Source organism: Siniperca chuatsi, linkage group LG13 (genome assembly GCF_020085105.1).
Source record: "Siniperca chuatsi isolate FFG_IHB_CAS linkage group LG13, ASM2008510v1, whole genome shotgun sequence".
Lineage (NCBI taxonomy): Eukaryota > Metazoa > Chordata > Actinopteri > Centrarchiformes > Sinipercidae > Siniperca > Siniperca chuatsi.
In genome coordinates, this window is record NC_058054.1 from 25,224,862 (window position 1) to 25,238,409 (window position 13,548).

Consider the following 13,548-nt stretch of genomic DNA (forward strand, 5'->3'; position numbering starts at 1 on the left):
AAAAATGGTAAAAAGGGGTTCACCGTGCATATTGTAGCAATGTGCAGCTTCTCAGATCTAGAACAGCAAACATTAAAGGGAAAAAAGACTAGAGCACACTGACTTTTTGCAGCCTTTAATAGTGCAGACTGTTACTGTGTAATTTAATCAGTCAGAATGGACAAAGGCATAAAGTAAATGCATGTATGTTAACCAGGTGTACTTGACCTAAATAGTTTTTCTAATGTAATGCAAACTATGTTCTTTTAATTAGACAAACGACTAAATAAAGATGATATTCAATTCAATGCATCAATACAACAAAATAGGCAAGTTAGACATCTTTACTGCTGTACTGTGGAAAGCATGAACTTTTCCTCCCACTGCTATCCTCCAACAGCTCTATCAACTTCCATTAATGTTCTTTATATAAATGCACTGACCATATTTTCCATTTGGAGCATAGTGTTCTAAAAATACGATACTCAAATTCAGGTCAGCACTTGATCTATGATGGGAAAAAAAGTCACTCAGGTCCGTTTCTGAGGCAACGCTGATGGAGAGGCTACAAAGTTTGTACGCTGTAACTGCTGGGATTTAAAATGTAATGTCAATCTAAATGTATTTAAAAGTTTGATGCATCAAAACAAAGTAGTAGCAAAAGTAAAATGAGTGGCTTCCTAAAAAAGGAAGGTGGACAAATCATGATTTGACAGAAGTCACTTCCAGTATTATATGAACTACTGTATGTGTATTATATTGGGGAAATATCCTGTCATACACCTTTTTTCTAACGGTGTGAGTCTCACTGATCAAAATCATATGTTCTTTTTTGATAAAACACAGCTGTAGCATGTTTTGTAAAACTCCCAAAGCCTATGCTTTTATTTGCGCAGATAAGTGCAATTTTAATTTCTGTTAATAATAAATAGTTCAGTGTATAGTTGCTTATGAATTTATGAGTTCAGCTCAAGTTAAGTACAGACAGCGCTTTTGTCCTCTTGAAGGAATTACAACTAATTAACTACTTATGGAAGATGTGTCTGGAAAAACTACAAGTCTCTATGGGATTATGGGCTAATCTGAAAACAAAAGGCTTACTTTATTAAGCAGCAAATGAGTGTATCGTAATGAATCACTCACTAGTGAATGAAAGAGCACAGTTTTCTGCTTTTTTTCTACCTGATCCTTTTTGACAGAATTTACAGATACAAATATGTGGCAATAGACCACTTTGTATAACATTAACACTTTTCAGCACTTGTTGTACATCTCCATAGGGTTCGCGAGTCCTCAAAATCAGCATTAACTGCCCTGAGGATGTAAGACTTTTTCCCTGCTCTTCACATTTAACAGTGCTGATCTCTGCAGTCTCCCAAGAGTGTTTTGGTGGTATATTTTCATTACCATACACATAAAATCAAAATTCTCACATTTACTTACAGGATTTATGTTATAGTTAAGTAAAGTGTTTTTAAGGTATTAAGCCAGATCAATCAATTCACTGAGCAGTGAACGAGCTTACTTCAAAAACTACTACAGTTTTTTTTTTTCAGATGATCTATAGAGACTGCCAAACATAAAATCCTCCCTACTAACTATTGTGTGAGCAGTGTCAGCGATGTATGATGGATGGTGCCTTTAATGTGGTACAGACACTTTGAAGTGATGGAGATAGCAGCTTACTCGACAGCTCTGGACCCTCTGTTTTCCGCTCCGTCTCTCCCAGTCGGTGTCACTGCAGAATGAAAAAGGGAGAGTGCTGCCGCATTCGCCTGAAGACATCCCAGCTCCAACCTTATTGTCTGTCATGTTTGGAACTGAATTAAAGGCACAGAGGAAGAAGGATTATTATTGAAGTTGTTGTTGTGAGAAATCATATGGGATTTAATGAGAGGATCTTCATGAAGATGTAACTGGCAGACAAGGGCACTGCACAGAAAAAAAAGGCATCTTAAGAGAAAGGAGATGTTCCAGACAATGGAATTGCTGTTACATATGACAGGCAGCTGTAAACCCATCAATTCTAATTCCAGCTGTGACAGAGACACTGTGACAGTGAGTATATGCAAGGGTTAGAACTTGTTAGATTTGTTAGTTGTTATATATGTTTTTGACAGAATATTTTAATTATGCACAGCATAAAACCCATACCCATAACCCATAGATTCAATTAACTGATTGCTGATTGTAATATAATATAATTCAATAATCTTAAGTATAAACATCAGACAGTGTATGTATCACCACGGAGCGCCACAGGAAGTCATTCCTGCCTGTGGATGTCAAACGCTTTAACTCCTCCCTCTAAGTGTTAGTCTATATGACCCTAAGTCACTAAACTGGACATTGGATCATTAACATCACTGTAATACTTCAAATAATTGTGCAATATTCTCTGTTTAATACTCCTGTGCAATAGACTGTGTTTTCAGTTTAACTTATTGATATTTATTCATACTTCTATTACTGCTGTGTAATATCCCCCGTCTCACAATCATCTTAATAAGCTACACTTAACTTGACAGTATTCATTATTGCACTATTACTTATTACTTAAATTATTACATTGTATTATACCGTACATACTTATCAACCTCTAAATCCACTTTGGTACTTAAACTTATTTTAGCTTTTATACTTTATATCCACTTGTACTTCATTTATTTTACCTGTATTATAGTGTATTATATTTTGATTTGCTTAGTACTTCTATTCCTTCTATTCTCAAGTGTGCACTGACGTGATAGTGAGCAGTTGTAACGAAAGGGTTTACCCTTGGGGATCAATAAAGTATTTCTGATTCTGATTCTGAAGTCCGACTTCCATCTCGGACAAACTGTCTTCACCAGACTGATTGATTGCTACATGAGAAGTATACAGGAAGAGAATGGCATATTTTTAATTAATTAATTAATTTATTTATTTTATTTACCCAGTCCATGATAGCTTTTGCCCATAGTGAAACCAGAAAACTCATAGTTCTACTGAAGTCTTTATCTTTAGTTAATACGTTCGCCACCTATATTTAGTGGGAGATTTGTGTCATTTGAATGGCTGCCTATGGCAACAAGTCTTTCAAATTAAATGGCAAAAAATCATCTCTGACTCCTTCGTTAAGGTTAGGCACCTCTGTTGTCATGGTTACAATAATACAGTAAACACATGGTTAAGGTTATGGAACGATTGTCCATCCATACTGATCTTGTAGAGGCTTGTCGTGGGGCTGGAGCCAATCCTAGCTGACAGTTGGTGAGAGGTGGGGTACACCCTGGACAGGTCAGCAGTCAATCACAGGGTGGAGCGATAAAGAACTGTTGGTTGGAAACGGGAAACGAACAGCGGCCTTCCGTGTTAAAGCCCGACCTCCACCCTATCTGGAATTTGTCGCTCTATAATAACGTTACCTGACTCCCTTCTTTGCTCCTGTCATAATTACTAAGGCCGCTAGAGGGGTTCGTCACGTCAAAGTAAACATATGTCGTTTTGAAAAGTAAGGGCATCACCAAAGTCATTAGGATACATCCTCTGGGCTCCATGAATGTCGGTACAAAATGTAATGGCAATCTATCCAATAGTTGGATTTCATTTTGGACCAAAGAATTGGACCAACCGACCAAACCGGCTAAAACCAAAAAGCAGTGAACACTTTGAGTTTGGTTGACTTCACTCTCCACTACACTGTACTGTATATGGCAGTCTGGGCTCTTCAAATCCAGGCACAGACTTCTTAATATTCATTGTCCTTGTAGGGAGTTAAATGAACAGGCCTCAGCCAGTCAGTCACTTAGCTGTCGTCTCTGCTTGATGATGTCATCATGAATCATTAACTCAGAGATGGAGATTTTGGGGCTGCGTGGTCACCCATTATGGAAAACAACCCCCCCGGCCTCTTTATCTGATAGATTTTGAGTGAGCCAAATTGTTCATAAATTTTGGACATGGAGTCATAAATGTCAGGAAAAGGGAGGAAAACAGACAGACAAATTCCTCCAGCGTGATGGCATGCTAATGATTACTACTGAGAGTGTGTGAGGAGAGAGAAAGAGAGGCTAGAACGGAATAATGCTAAGGGAGTGTTAAAGGCAGAATGATAGCGCAAGAGTGGAAGATAAAGAAATAGGGGGGAGGTAGGTGGTTTGGATCAGGATAGGTGAATGTGTATGTGCCACTGTTTGTGAGTTAATCATTGATGGAGGGAAGAAGACTCACTGCATATCTCTGTGCTAAGGAAAAAAACCTACCTTTTGAAACAGAAATCACATGGTATATTCTAATGAGCTAACTCTATTAATAAAGGGGTTTCAGATAAGGTAACATACAACCATGTGTTTAGGGAGGATGCTTTCCTAAATAATGCTGCATCTTAATAAAAGTTATAATACTTTCTATGCATTTGCATTCTGTTATTGCCTTTATATGGTAGTTTTCATTGTCACTAGAGGAGACTGTTTTTCCAGTGCCTGATGGATTTATGGAAGACAATACGATACAGTGCAGCGGACATGCCATTTGCTATGGCTGACTATGCCTTTCTGTGGTTTTGGCACTGAAACACTGGGAATGGTAAGGGGCTTTTCGCTTTTGAAGATTGAGGGTGTCTTATGTTGCGCAGATTGGGACAAATTTGTGAAATAAAATTGACTGATCTTGACTTGATTGTGGCTATTGCTATGACTGTAGCTATGGTTTGCCACTGTCTGGCTAACATACTTTTTACAGCACAAAACAGTTACAAGACAGTAACATTGGCCAGGAAAGCATTGTAAAGACACTCCCGCCAGGATATGAACCTGGTACTTCTATCAGATATGACAGATATGTTACATAGGCTACACCAAAGCAGTTCAAGAATAGCGTCACCACAATGCTCAACTCAGTAATGTCAATTCTCTGCAACTGCTCAAGCCTTGCATGTAGTTTGTCTTATATCCATTAAAAACATATGTCACAGCCTATGTAATCATAACAGCTACAGTGAGTCCAAATCACAGCAGCAGGAACGCCCGTAGGTCCATTGCATGGCCACATTGTTGCTAAACTGTTGAGCTCCGCTCTGTCACCTCCTTCAGTCAAAAACAGCAGCAACAACAGTAACGTCACATGTACAAAAGTTAAACAGTCCTTTGCTTAGCTATATACACTGTTACTCTATGCTATGCTCACTTACATGTTCGGTGATTACGTTACCAGTCCGTAAAGGAATGCTGAGTTCAGAAGAGCATGCAGTCTCTTAATGAAAGTTCAGTTAAAACCTGTATTATTAAAATGTATTTGTAGTTGCCACCAGTAACCACAAATGTTGCCAAATCAACCAGGATGGAAATTGTATCACTTTAAGCTAACAGTTTCTTCACATTAATTGGACTAACTCTTCTCTAGACTAGGGCTAAAGATTGTGTCACATTAATTTAAATTTGGAAACAGGTCTTATTCATTACATTAATGAATTACATCAACTTTTACTCAAAATGTCATTGCCTTGCTGCTTCTTTCAGTATAATATCACTGGCCAGTCACATTTCCAAGGTTCAACCTTGGAATTCACTGGCAAATGCCAAAAGCCCCCTCCGGTTTGCGCTGTACGCCCATTACTGCAACCCCCAACATGGATCCAACTCTATTGTGAGTTTTGTTGATGACACAACCATCATCGGTCGGATTTCAACGATGAGACTTCATATTGAGGAAATTAACTATTTTGTAGAGTGGTGCACAGAAAACAACCTACTGCTCAACATTAGCAAAACCAAGGAGCTGATGAAAAAGGAGGCAAAAACACACACCCCTGTCTACATCAGGGAGCTGAGGTGGAGCAGGTGAATAGTTTTAGGTTCCTGGGAATCAGCATCACAGAGAACCTGTCATGGTCATCTCACATCTCCATGGTAGTTAAGAAAGCTCAGTAATGGCTGTATTTCTTAAGGAAACTAAAGAAGGCACAAAATTCCTGTGCCAAGTCTTTTTAAATGTTTACAGAGGAGCAATAGAAAGCTATCCTGACTGGAAACATCACAAACTGGCATGGGATGTGCACAGCCCAGGACAGGAGGGCTCTGCAGCAGGTGATTAAAACCGCTCAGAATTGGTACCCATCTACCGAGCATCAGTGATATCGGTGAGGTACCTGTGCAGAGCCAGAAGGATACTAAAAGACAGTACCCACCCTAGCCACAGCCTGTTAACCCTGCTGCCATGTAGAGAGATACAGAAGTATCCGCTGTCGTACCACCAGATTACAGAGCAGCTTCATCCCTCAGGCTGTGAGACTTATTAATTCATGCTCAGCACTCCACTATGTAAAATAGTTTTATTTCCATGACTTATTATTTATTCACTCATCTACTGTATAGAAGTGTTATATATAACATTTGTTTTGTTTTGTGAGTAACATAAAGGGAACAACTCAAATCTCATTATACAACCCTGTGTTGTAAAATGATAAATAAATCTACCTTGTACCTTGTAATATTGCCCTGCAAATTTAGCCTCATGCCAGTACAGAGAGGAAGAGAAAGAGAGGCTACAGAAAGAGATGAGAGAGCTGGGAGTGACAAGAGATGCAGGAACAGACAGATAGATACACGCAGGGACAGAAACCTCAAGAGAGAGAACGAGACTCCCCGACTCGCTAGTCACACCAAGGGAGAGAGACAGACCACTGTGTCATCTGGGATCACTGAGCACTGTAATAGGCTTGAGTCTCATCAATTGGGCTCAGGTCAGCTTGGCTGTAGATTTCCTTGCTGTCTCCCTGCCAACAACAGCACATGGGAATATGATTCTCCGGCAGACCCAGAATAATCCTAGAAGGTCTCACTTAGCTGGCTTTGAGAGAAAAAGAAATAATAGGTTCAAGTTTCCCAGATAATTCATACTGGCATAATATTTGCCCACTTGTTCATAATGGAACTACAATGAGCTTAACACCGGAATGCTCTTGGCAAACCCAACACAGGGTATGAGTTGTGTCCTCTGTGCCGACATTATTCTCAGTGTAATTTATTCACAGTGCCCAATATTTTTATGTTGGAGATTCTACACACACACACATACACTTGTGAAATGATAACCATTTGATTTGATAGCACCATTTGAATTGCTCTCTTCATTTTGGCTGGGGCAGTAGATGTCCATGTGTGTAGCAAAACAAAGTAGGTGTTGTTCTGACTAAGGTACCCATCAGGGAAAACTTTGCTATTTCTAAAATTTTATTCAGGACAACATGTGGCCACTATGTAGTTTTTGAAAGATGACACAACACAATCTTCTTACAAATGATAAGTTGAATATGAAAGCAATAAAACACACCCTCGCTAAATTCAACACAATCAGGGGTTTTGCTGTTACAGCCTTACATGGTCTGGTATGACCGGTAGCTTATGGTGGCTAATGTTAGCTAATGTCACCAAATTGACACATTTATGGTGGTGTACCTGACATTACTAAATCAGTAACATAACTTTACTTCTCTACTTGTGTTTATGTTACAATATGTTATATGTGTGTAACAGAAAAAACATTTAAATGGTTTTATTTACAAACGTAAGCTTACCAACAGCCTGTTGCACCAGCTGAGCTTAAGTCTTGAGTCTAAATTCTATTGCAAAGTCAACATTAAGTGCTACTTTGTAACATGTTAGTTTGACACTAAACTCGGCACTTTGTATATTTGCACCTTCTTTACTTGCACCATAACTTAACTAATTTAGGTGACTGTAATCAAAACATTGTAGCAGAATGTGACATTTCACCTAGTGCAGCATTCAGGTAAAATGGGAGAAAAGCCACTACTAACTAGGGATGGAAATTAAAAGACAAGTACAACTACAAGACAATTTAATTAAATAAGAGATGTCACATGTGAACTAGCTAACGTATGATACAAGGTGTTTGTCCGTTATCTACTCAATAATTACATTCAGTTTTATTTATATAGCGCAAGTTCATAACAGAAGTTATCTCATTGCACTTTTCCTATAGAGCAGGTCTAGACCATACTCTTTATAATATTATTTACAGAGATCCAACAATTCCCAATTCAATAATCATTTATCAATCTCTTCTGCTGTACTTTGATCTTTCATGCTAGGGTGAGGATGACATAATTATAACTATGATTATAAATATTAAAAATGTCAATAACAGTGTCTGGAAAACTTCCATCTTGGTGAAAAGATTCTGCTGACAACACTTAAACAGTTATAAGTTTCTGTGACAAGCAATCAAGTGGTGCCAGCAACAATTCCCAAGTGAATGCAGCATAAAGTCACACTCGTGACCTTGTGTAATCCCAGCGACAGTAACTGCACTGTACAATACTGAGCATTCATGTCAGTTATCACAAATGTAAATCATCGTAAATGGGATGTAGTACTATTCAAGTCAATTTTATTTATATAGCGCCAATTCATAACAGAAGTTATCTCATTGCACTTTTCCTATAGAGCAGGTCTAGACCGTACTCTTTATAATATGATTTACAGAGACCCAACAAATCCCACCATGAGCAAGCATTTTGCGACAGTGGCAAGAAAAAACTTCCTTTAAGAGGCAGAAACCTTGGACAGAACCAGACTCAATGGTGGGCTTCCATCCGCCACTGCCGTGTTAGGTTTTGAGAGAGAAAAAGAGAGAGGGGGGGGGGGAGGCACAATGCAAATACCACCTAGAATTTTTTTTAAATAGTAGAATTGTATTTGTAGTATAAATATTAATAAATTAATAATAATAGGAATGACAGCTATAGACAGTAACAGAGCCAATAACAACAACTGTAGTAGCAGTTGTCGAGCAGGAACATGTGGCCAGCAAGTGGCCCACAACCACAGATTCAGTCTCTGCAGCTCCGCAGGCATAATTACCTGCTGAAAGCGACAGAAGGAGAGAGGAGAGAAACAAGAAAGCACAAAACTACGGGAGAGAGATGATGTCGACTTAGTAACATGCAGTACAGATGGAGAGGAAGAGAAGGAGAGAGGAAAGAGGTGCATCATGGGAAGTCTCCTGGCAGTCTAGGCCTATAGCAGCATAACTAAAGAATGGTTCAGGGCTCACCCAAGCCAACCCTAACTACGCTTTATCAAAAAGGAAAGTCTTAAGCCTACTCTTAAATGTGGAGATGGTGTCTGCCTCCCAAACCCACATTGGGATCTGATTCCACAGGAGAGGAGCTTGATAGCTGAAGGCTCTGGCTCCCATTCTACTTTTGGAGACTCTAGGATCCACAAGTAACCCTGCACCAGCTTAGTGCGGCTCCTTTAATGCCAATTACATGTTCCAGTCTCTGTAATAGGATGTGATGGTCAATGGTGTCGAACGCAACAATTTTCACCAGTGCTGTCTCTGTGCTATGATGCACTCTAAATCCTGACTGAAAATCCTCAAATAAATTATTGTTATTTAGAATGTCACACAACCGATTGGCAACTGCTTTTTCAAGGATCTTAGAAAGAAAGGAAAGGTTAGATATTGGTCTATAGTTGGCTAAAACCCCTGGATCAAGAGTGGTCTTTTTAAGAAGCGGTTTAATTACAGCTACTTTAAAGGATTGTGGTACATAGCCTGTTAATAAAGACAGATTGATCATATCCAGTAAAGGGGCGCTAACTAAGGGTAAAACGTTTTTAAGCAGACTAGTTGGAATGGGGTCTAAGAGATTGGTTGATGGCTTAGATGAATTAATCGTCAAAGTCAGCTGAAGAAGGTTGACAGGAGCAAAGCAGCCAAAACACACATCAGGCTCTACAGCTGTTTCCAAAGTTCCTGTGTACTACAGACATCTGTCACAAGAAGTAGGGTAAATATCAAAAAAATATCCCCTGGTTCTTTCAGTTCCTCTCAACCCATTTCTACTAAGTTATAGTGTAACTCCCACACTACAAACTATGCTATGTTAACACATAATATAGCTGGTGCAACAGGCTGCAGCAGACATGTCTGTTGTATCCTGCACCCACTCTGTCAGGTCACTTAAGTATGATGTCTTTAAGGTTCAAGACTTGAGAGGATCTTAGGAAATGAAGGGGAAATCAGTGTGCTATTATCCTGTAATTACCACTTGTGGCCACTGTGGCTGCTGTTCTGCAAAGGCTACATAGTCTTGCTTTATCATTGCATTTGAAAGCTGATAATTATGAGCTCCTGGCACGACACATGGGGACCTTCAGAAAATGTCTGGTTTAGTGTTAAGGAGCACTCCACCACTTGGCTCTAATCTGTGGAGACCTGCTATCTAGTGCTCTACAATTTAAAAACCTATTTTTCGAAAACAGTTTGACTTCAGCATTATATTGAATTTACTACATGTTATGTCCATGTTTACTGCCATTACAGATAGAATCTTGAATGGTTTTGATTGATATGTTGTTGGAGGTGACAGAGGTGATGTTAGGTTAGTGCGAAATGATGGTCCTCTAATAGCTGAAATCATAAATTTATTTACATTAACTTTGCTTTTTGCATTGTTTGGTTTTGACACAAATTTGCTGCAACAGCCGCAGAATTTGCTGTAAATTGTTTTTTGGGCAATTTCATTTTAAAGGGAAGCACCATAGAGAAAGGAGAGAAGCTCTCACCATTTACCACATGCTTTTATTGGTCTATTCAGCTTGTGATTATGGATTTTCTCTGAACTTGTTTGGCCTTTTTAAAGAAAGAATTATGACATAATAGAAATGCCCATCTGTATGTGACACCATACTGTCAATCTTCAGATAACTATTGTTTCTAAATGACAATGTTGCAAATGATGCTACTGTGATTACGATGAGCTTCTAATGGTGAATGAGTATAACTGAATATTGAAGCACAGGTGTTTACTCTGTAATGGCTATTCATTAGAACATAACAGCTTTTTTGTATTATAATGACATATGAAACTCCCCCAGCTCCTCAGTCATTGTCTATGCATGCCACTAGGGATAAAATAGACTGTAGTGAACAGATTTATATTGCTCAAAAAGGGAGTTTTTAAACATAAATTACTTGAGTGCATCTAATTTTGTTCTGTTTTCTCTTTCTCCACCTTTCCTTTCTCCACTTCTGCCCTGTCTCTGTTGAACTCACTGTAGATGAATTCAAAGCCTTCCTGAAGCGCTTGCCCACTGACCGGTTCTTGAATGTGTCCACGATCGCCAAGTTCTGGTCGGCTGACTTGTCCCTCCAGAAGCGCTACGCCCAGCTGGAATCCAGCACTGCCCTGGTCCTGGGCAAAGCCCAGAAGATCATCAGGAAACTGTTCACGCTGAGCAAACGCTGCCCCAAACAACCTCGCATCAGTTTGCCCCGAGAGAGGTAGCCCACTGGGATACATTGACAGAAAACAAACTAAATGAGGAAGGCATAATTTGTCATTACTGGGAGCTTTGGCGGCTGTTTTGTGCTGATTCATTACAGCTGTAGGTTCTCTAACAGCCTGCCTCAAGCAGGGCACACAGGGAAACCCCAGAGCTATCTGTCTGGAAAGAGCTCAGCTTTGAATTTAGCAAAACCCCAAAAGTTATACACACAGGAAGGTGGGAAACATGCCAGTGGGGTACTAATTGCTCCCTTTAAGCAGTTTCCCATCCAGAACATGTATTTGTAGATTGCTGGCATTGTGATTTCAGCTGTTTCAGCTTTGGGCTGTCTCTGCTGTCAACAGATTGTACAATAGTAAATATGTCTTACTGTTAAAAACTGTTGGGCATTATGACAGTAGTAGTAACACTACGTAGATAGCTGTACCTTTAATGTACCTGAATGGATCATCGACCCACAACACCCAGATGGAGTGCCAATAAAGTGGCCTAGCAACAACTGCATGCAAAAGGAATAACTGTCAACATTTTATAGAAATGGTGTGTAAAATAATGTGAATACATTATTCAGATACGCACAGACAGTGCGCTCTGAACAGATACAGAAAACATCTGAATTTTTGCAGTAATATTGTGCAGTGCGGAATAAAGCTTGAGCAATGTTCCACAGGTTTTTTACCTCATGATCCAATATTGAAGCCTGGTACCTTGCAAATTGACAGAACACAGAACACAATAAATTTGAATGCAGAAAATGTATCAGATTAGAAATCAGAATCAGAAATACTTTATTGATCCCAGAACAACTTCCAGTAGTAACCACACCCTCTTCGGATATAAATCCAAATTAAGACACATATACAGATATTTTTGTGACATTAACAGATACAGATAGCAGAATTGCGTTACACCCCTACTTATCCCACAAATTTACCATGGCCCACAGGAAGTGATGTGTTTTACATGTCCAGTTTGACTGGAGCAGTGACAAGTTATGTTTCCTTTTAAAATGTTGCATGAAGAAAAGCTTATTACAAGTTGGGTTTTACTTTCATATTTCTGGCTGTTGGTTCCATCTATTATAATAACATTGTACTCATCAAAGTAATTGCTGAGAACAGTCTGAAAGGACGAGAAACATGAGCAGTCAGATTGACTGTGTACGACCATTTCTGTAACTTTCGGAAACTGACAATCCAACATTCACACACACTTTACGCAGTGATTGGTCCGTTGTACAGAGGTAAGCTGGGTGTGAACTTCTCTCTCTAGCACTCTTTTTCAATCTTTACACAACTATTTGAGGCACTTTTTTGCAGAGTGCAACACTATGAATGCCTTCCAAGAGAAGCTGTCTGAAAATCTGCACCGTTATCCCCATATTTAAACAACATTACATCTCCCCTCTCTCTATGCTGGGAATTTTGAGAAACATGAAGTTAGCAGCGACCATAGTCAAATGTATTCCTGGGGCCAGAGCAGACGACGTTGAATCTTATTTAAAACTGCTGGCTAAGGATAAGCATAAACACAGTAAGATTGTTATTCACGTTGGCGGTAACGACTCCCGATTACGCCAATCGGAGATCACTAAAGTTAATGTTGAGTCGGTGTGTACATTTGCAAAGATAATGTCGGACTGTAGTTTTCTCTGGGCCTCTGCCAAATCTGATGACATGTTTAGCCGCATGTCTTCATTCCGCTGCTGGCTGTCGAGGTGGTGTCCAGCAAACGATGTGGGCTTTATAAATAATTGGTGGACTTTTTGGAGAAGACCTGGTCTGATTATGAGAGATGGTGTTCATCCCACTTTGGATGGAGCAGCTCTCATATCTAGAAAACTTGCCGAGTTTATTAGTGGACCAAAACCATGACAACTCAGTGTTTATACCAGGAAGCAGAGTTGCAGTCCTACACACTTTTCTGCACTTCCATTAGAGCGGTTACCCACCAAAAACTCTTTAGTGATGGTGCCTGCCCTCTGACCACTTAAATTAATAAAATCAAAAGTTAACAGAACAGGGATTATACATAAAAACATAAAATAAAATGACCACCGCTGAAATAGCACAACAAAATAGGAGAATTAAATGTGGATTCTTAAACATCAGATCATGACATGTCATCTAAAGCTGTCCTAGTGAACGACTTAAAATAAGTCAATATGATACTCAGATATTGTCTTACTGAAACCTGACAGAGTCATGAAGAATGTGTTAGCCTAAATTAATCCACTCCGCCCAGTCATAGTAATACTTCCTTGAGGCAC

The 13,548-nt window shown here is 39.3% G+C and overlaps 1 protein-coding gene across 1 annotated transcript in view; it reads left to right on the forward strand.

Moving 5' to 3' along the window:
* brinp2 (bone morphogenetic protein/retinoic acid inducible neural-specific 2) overlaps positions 1-13,548 on the forward strand; it is a 277,419-nt gene that overhangs the window by 245,474 nt on the left and 18,397 nt on the right. The window contains exon 7 of the mRNA XM_044219849.1: positions 11,052-11,274. Within this exon, the coding sequence (XP_044075784.1) occupies positions 11,052-11,274 (223 nt within the window). The remainder of the gene's footprint in view (positions 1-11,051; positions 11,275-13,548) is intronic.